Source organism: Acinonyx jubatus, chromosome E3 (assembly GCF_027475565.1).
Source record: "Acinonyx jubatus isolate Ajub_Pintada_27869175 chromosome E3, VMU_Ajub_asm_v1.0, whole genome shotgun sequence".
NCBI classification, from domain to species: Eukaryota; Metazoa; Chordata; class Mammalia; order Carnivora; family Felidae; genus Acinonyx; species Acinonyx jubatus.
In genome coordinates, this window is record NC_069398.1 from 26,268,990 (window position 1) to 26,275,468 (window position 6,479).

Sequence of the window (6,479 nt, forward strand, 5' to 3'; positions counted from 1 at the left end):
TGGTAAATACTGTCCTGGGTATGCTTTTCCCACTCCCTTGAAGTCATTAAGGCAGTACCTTTACCTCTGGCTACTTCAGCCCAATGTCAGTGAGTTATAGGCTGAGTTATATGCTCTTACTCAGGCTTGTACTTTACCCGTGGGTAAAACCTCAAACATTTATACTGATCCTTGATATGCCTTTGAGGTAGCTCATGACTTTGGAATATTGTGGAAACAATGAGATGTTCTTATCTCCAATGGGAATAATATTAAAGATGGCTCCTATGTCCAAAATTGATTAAATGCCACACTTTGGCCAGCTGCTCTGACTCTTAACGTTCCTGGGCACTCCAGGCTCGACTTCTTGAGGACCAAAGTAATCCACCCTGATGATATTTCCATCATCAAAATGGAAATGCTGCTCTCAAGGAGTCCAATAGCCAAACCCCTGTTATAGTCTAAAGAGATGGTCTCTCAAATGATAATTTTGGAGACATCAAGAAAAGATACCTAACAATTGGCCCCAGAGAGGGGAAAAACAGCTTTGGAAATGTATCATTGTAGGTTCCACAAGAAGAGAGAGAACTCTGGTCGGGACCAAATAATAATCGGCCCTACTAGAAATTCAAAAATTCCCAGTACTTACAACCGTACACGCATTAAACCACTGGTCTGGGGCGCCTGGGTGGCTTGGTCGGTTAAGCGTCCGACTTCGGCTCAGGTCATGATCTCACGATCCGGGAGTTCGAGCTCCGCGTCGGGCTCTGTGCTGACAGCTCAGAGCCTGGAGCCTGTTTCCAATTCTGTGTCTCCCTCTCTCTCTGCCCCTCCCCTGTTCATGCTCTGTCTCTCTCTGTCTCAAAAATAAATAAACGTTAAAAAAAAAAATTAAAAAAAAAAACAAACACTGGTCTACTGACAAAATGACAGCATTCGTCAATGAACATTTGTGGTGAAAAGTTCGTAAGGGCCACACAAAGTGCCTCTCTCACTTGCCCCACGTGTCCAAAGTATAATCCAGGGAAACCTGTTCATATAAATGGATTTCATACAGCTTCCCCATCTCATGGACAAATATGTTTTAGTTATGGCTCATATGCTTTCTCACTGGACCAAAGTTTTGTTGTGTAGACAGGCCAATGCTTCCTCTGTTAGAAAAGATTATCACAGGGCGCCTGGCTGGCTCAGTCGGTAGAGCATGTGAGTCTTGATCTTGGGGCTGTAAGTTTGAGCCCCACGTTGGGGAAAAGAGATTACTTAAAAATAAAATCTTTAAAAAAGAAAAAGATTATCAGGACCTGGGGAGCCCCTCTCAAACTTCACAGTGATCAGGGAATCCATTTTGCCGGTTGGGTGCTTCAACAAGTACTAATGGACTATTAAGACTCAAAGGGAAAAATTTGTAGAAACCCTCCAAACACCTTGACCTAAAGCATTGCTGTTGGTCCTCTGAAACTCAGATCCACCCCCTTAGCAACTCTACTCTCCCCCTATGAGGTAGTCGCAGGACATCCAAAACACTTGGCCTCTGCCTCCTTTGACCCACAGCTGATAAAAGGAGATATATTTCAATAGTGTAAAGGCCTAATGGCTTCTATTAAAAATGATCATGCTGGGGCACCTGGGTGGCTCAGTTGGTTAAGCGTCCGACTCTTGATTTCCGCTCAGGTCACGATCTCGTGGTTCGTGAGATCGAGCCCCACATCGGGGTCTGTGCTGACAGCTCAGAGCCTGAAGTCTGCTTCTGATTCTGTGTTTCCCTCTCCCTCTGCCCCTCCCCTGCTCACACTCTGCTTCTCTCTCAAAAATCAATAAAACATTAAAAAAAAAAAAAGTTTTCATCACAAGAAAAAAAAATTTTAAGAGGAAAAAATAAACTTTTAAAAATAAATAAATAAGTAAAAATAAAAACCAACTATTAACTGACATTGGATTCTTATACACATCCATGGTCTCTGAACTTACAACTTTACAGACTATTATTTGATAACATTTGTTTTCAAACCAGTCCATTTGAGATAACTATTTATTTATTCTCTTTTTTTTTTAAGTTTTTATTTATTTTTGAGGGGGGGGGGGGAGAGAGAGAGGAAGAGAGACAGAATCCCAAGCAGGCTCTGCACCATCAGGGTAGAGCCCAATGGGGGCTCAAACCCATGAACCGTGAGCTCATGACCTGAGCTGCAACCAAGAGTCGGATACTTAACCGACTGAGCCGCCCAGGTGCCCCTTCCTCTCTTTTTAAAAAGATTTTATTTTTAAGTAATCTCTACACCCAGCATGGGGCTTGAACTAACAACCCTGAGATCAAGAGTCTCACGCTCCACTGACCAAGCCAGCCAGGCGCCCAAGGTAACAATATATGTTTTTTTAAAGTCTTTGAAGTGTTGCTGCTTTGCATCGGATCATCCCAATGCACTTGATTCCTTCTTCTCGTGTGCTCTGGCAGCGTTTACCATTCTGCTTTCATGGTTGCTTTAGGCAGGGACTTCCAGGAGGCATAGGTGAGTCCAGGTCTGCCTTCATAGCCAGAAACTTTTCTTCCCTAAGTTGGAATAACTGCCAATAAACATTTTCAGCTGGCTACCTTCAGACCTAAGGTCCTGATTTAGAACCAACATACAGGTTGGAATTGTCACGTTACTTTTGATTCTGTACTTGTTGCCTATCAATCTTTCATTTAAAAAAAAATGTACCCAATAAGATTATACTGGCTCCATACTTCAAGATGACCTCCAACGCTGATAACCTTGAGAAGATACAGACTTGAGATGGGAAATGCCTGAGAGCTCTCCCTCCTAGCCCTCCTTGCTATGCCAACCTGGCCTTAAGTGGTTTCCAACTGCTATGCACTTTCCTTCCAAAGTGGGGCGTGACAACCAGAAAAGGTCCTTCCAGGGACTTAGGGACAAAACCACTATACGCAAAATACCTAATTCTTGATCAGCGATGCTTTCAAGGAAAGATCTTGATCAAAAGAAGGAAATGTGAAAATTAATGAAGCAGAACTGGGGAGCTAGAAGGGGAGGCTGGCACTCCATGTCAATTACAGGAAGAATGGTCAATTACAGCCTCCAGCAGAAGAATCTCAACAGGACAGAATAATCAATTACAGACCTCAACAGTGAAAAATGTACATAGCATCTTCTGTAAGAAATTCACCACCCCTGCAACTCAACCAGTGAGAAAACCAGCATTATCCTGAACTCTTGCAATCCCTCCCAACTTCCTCCTCCTTCTCCATAAAATAATGATCCTCCCCTTTGTTGGACTTGCTTATGGTTTTGCTGCAGCTTGCTTGTCCTGGATTGCAATTCTCTGCTATTCCCCAATAAACGCATGTTTTGCTGGTAGGATAACTGGCGGCTTTACTTTTAAGATTAATAGGAGGGAAAGCATTGTAAGTAACACCTCTGACTCCCCACTTCTGCCAGGATCAAACCTTTCACTACGATTTCATGAAAGTGGGCCCAGAGGGAGGAAGCATGAGGCTGCGCAGGAGGAGGGGAATCAATGAGGAGGAGGGACTTCTGGGAGGGGAGAGCAGCTCTGCTACCAGGATCCAGGAGCTAAGGGAGGAGCAGTGGGGCTGGGAAGTGAATTTGAGTTCGGCGCTGGTTTGGGGCATCTTCTCGGTGTCTTTGGTGGGGAGTGGCGGATTTCTGGCTTCTGAGCGCAGACCTCCAGGGCCTGGATCAAGCCCGGATTGTGTGCCAGCAGAGCCTCAGGGGCCAGAGGGACCTAGGAGCAGGTGTGCGGCTCCCGGAGCAGCCGCCCACTCCGGAAAACAGCCCCGGCCACGCCCACTGGGCCCTTCCAGGCCCCATGGATCCCGGCCAGCTGGCAGAGACCCCCTTCCCGACGACGCCTGTGCGAACGGCACCGAAAATGTGGGGAGGTCGGGGAGTGTCGAGCAGATTGTGATTTGCACCGCAACCTCTGCGAGCCCCGGAGAATTCGCTTGGGAACTGGGCGATGAAGAGCGAGGGGCGGGGTCGCAGGCCCCGGCCCCGCCCTCTCTTGGCACCCCCCCCCCCACGCCCCCACCCCGCGCGGTGCGCCACTCCCCGCCGAGTCCTTCCTCCCAGGGCGCTTGGTGAAGGTGGGAAGAGGGGCCACGTCACAGTCTCCAGGCCCGGGGACCCGCGGCTCCGCCCCTCCCACCCCCGCCGGAGCGCTGGGCACGGATCTAAGACTCACCGGCCCCAGCCCAGGGCCAGCCCAGTCGCCGCCGCCCGCCCACAAAGCCACAGGCAGGTGCAGGCGCTGCTTAGGGGCGAGCGGGCTGAGCGGAGCCGTTAGCGCGCGCCGTCCGTCCGTGCGTCCAAGCCGTCCGCGCGTCCGTCGAGGCATCCCTCCGTCTGCGCGCGCGGCAGCTCCCACCCAGGCCCGGCGGCCACGGCCCGTCGTCTTCCCGCACCCTGAGCCGCCCGGCAGAGCCGGCCTTGGCGCGGCAGCCATGTCCATGGGCCTGGAGATCACGGGCACCTCGCTGGCCGTGATGGGCTGGCTGAGCACCATCGTGTGCTGCGCGCTGCCCATGTGGCGCGTGACGGCCTTCATCGGCAGCAGCATCATCACGGCGCAGATCACCTGGGAGGGCCTGTGGATGAACTGCGTGGTGCAGAGCACCGGCCAGATGCAGTGCAAGGTATACGACTCGCTGCTGGCGCTGCCGCAGGACCTGCAGGCGGCCCGCGCCCTCATCGTCGTCGCCATCCTGCTGGCCGCCTTCGGGCTCCTCGTGGCGCTGGTGGGCGCCCAGTGCACCAACTGCGTGCAGGACGACACGGCCAAGGCCAAGATCACCATCGTGGCGGGAGTGCTCTTCCTGCTGGCCGCCTTGCTCACGCTGGTGCCGGTGTCCTGGTCGGCCAACACCATCATCCGGGACTTCTACAACCCTCTGGTGCCGGAGGCGCAGAAGCGTGAGATGGGCGCGGGCCTGTACGTGGGCTGGGCGGCCGCGGCGCTGCAGCTGCTGGGGGGCGCGCTGCTCTGCTGCTCCTGCCCGCCGCGCGAGAAGAAGTACGCGCCCACCAAGATCGTCTACTCCGCGCCCCGCTCCGCCGGCCCGGGCACTAGCACAGCCTACGACCGCAAGGACTACGTCTGAGGGGCGGCCGCGGGGAGACCCCACCACCCCACGGGCGAGAGCGCCCACCGGTGCCGCGTGCGGCCTCTCCTCGGAGACCAGCCCCCCCTCCCCCCAGGTGCCAGGAGCTCTCACACTGGACCGGGAGGGACCAACCCCGCGGCCCCTTCCTGGGCAGCACACCCCGCTCCCCGGCCCCACGGCGCGCGGGGGACCAGCCCACACGGACAGTGAAACCTCAGCCCCTCCGGAGAGCGGGGCCGGGTGGCCGCCGCTACTTGCCCGCCCCGTCGGGCCTCGGTCCCAAAGCCCGCGTTGGGCAGGGACCGGCAGTCTTGGAAAGGGCCAGTTGATATTTTTCAATAAAAGCCTTTCGTTTTTGCAGTTACGGGCGCCTACTTTCCTGAGCGAGCGCCGACAGGCCTCCACCTCCCTACCGAACACCCGCCCCTCAAGGGTTGGCCTTGGCTGGGTTCTGCTCTCCCGCTATGAAGCTTAGAGAAGGCAGAGGTTGGGTAACCAAGAAAGTGTGGTTCGAAACCGAACTGGGTGCGCGCGCCCTAGGTGGCCATTTGGCCTACTCACTGGGGATTCAGACATTGAAGGGCCAACCTAGAGAGGCATGAGCACTTCCAGCCTGCTGCATGGACGGAGGCATGGGGGGGGGGGGGGGCGGGGAGAAGTGTGGCCCCGGGCCCTCCTCCCTAGTCTTTGCCTTTGGGGTTTGTGCTTGGAGAATCGTCCTCCCCTGTGCGGCTGCACATCTAATCTTCCCTCTCCGTGTGAAAGAGCACATTCAGTGCTATGATTTCATATTTGGAAGGGGGGAACAAAAAGCCCTATTGTTTTGGTAAAACAGCGTCAAAAGTAAAGCTGGGCGGCAGTTTCTCACCTGGAGGGGCGAGGAAGAAGGGGCCTCATTTTCTTCCTAGGGACCCCCAAGGGTCAGGATGCATGACCCTCTGGCGAGGCTGTAGGGCTTGAGTTTAAACAGGCTTGGAAGGCCTTGTGTCCGGGAGAAGGCGCAGGAGGTTCAGGTAATAGGAAAGGGCGCCTGTGCCTGGGACCAGGAAAGAGAGATCCCCCCAGGGCTGGCCGCATAGCAAAGTGTGAGGGGAATGTGGTGAGGCCCAGCCAGGGGCCAGGAGGAAGCCAAGCCATGGAGTCTCAGATGCAGAATTACAGACTCTGGACCTTAACTCTGGTGTTTTGGGAGTCATGGAAGTCAGATGACTGGTCAGATTTATGCTCCAAAATACCATCTCCAGGAGCCCCCGGGGAAGTGGGATTCCAGGAGGGAGAAGAAGGTGGGGACACCATCGAAGAGGCTCCACAGCCATCCTCTTGGAGATGGTGTGGCCAGAAAGAAGGCAGGGACAGTGGGGTCAGGAGCAGGGCCTGA

The 6,479-nt window shown here is 53.7% G+C and overlaps 1 protein-coding gene across 1 annotated transcript; it reads left to right on the top strand.

Moving 5' to 3' along the window:
• Positions 1 to 4,098: 4,098 nt before the first annotated feature.
• CLDN3 (claudin 3) lies at positions 4,099 to 5,465 on the top strand. The gene has a single exon (XM_027041937.2). The coding sequence runs from the start codon at positions 4,442 to 4,444 to the stop codon at positions 5,096 to 5,098; it is 657 nt and encodes a 218-aa protein (XP_026897738.1). The 5' UTR covers positions 4,099 to 4,441; the 3' UTR covers positions 5,099 to 5,465.
• Positions 5,466 to 6,479: the final 1,014 nt, after the last annotated feature.

Excerpts from the sequence above, each read along its gene's own strand:
- CLDN3 (XM_027041937.2), top strand. The coding sequence starts at position 4,442 with ATGTCCATGGGCCTGGAGATCACGGGCACCTCGCTGGCCGTGATGGGC.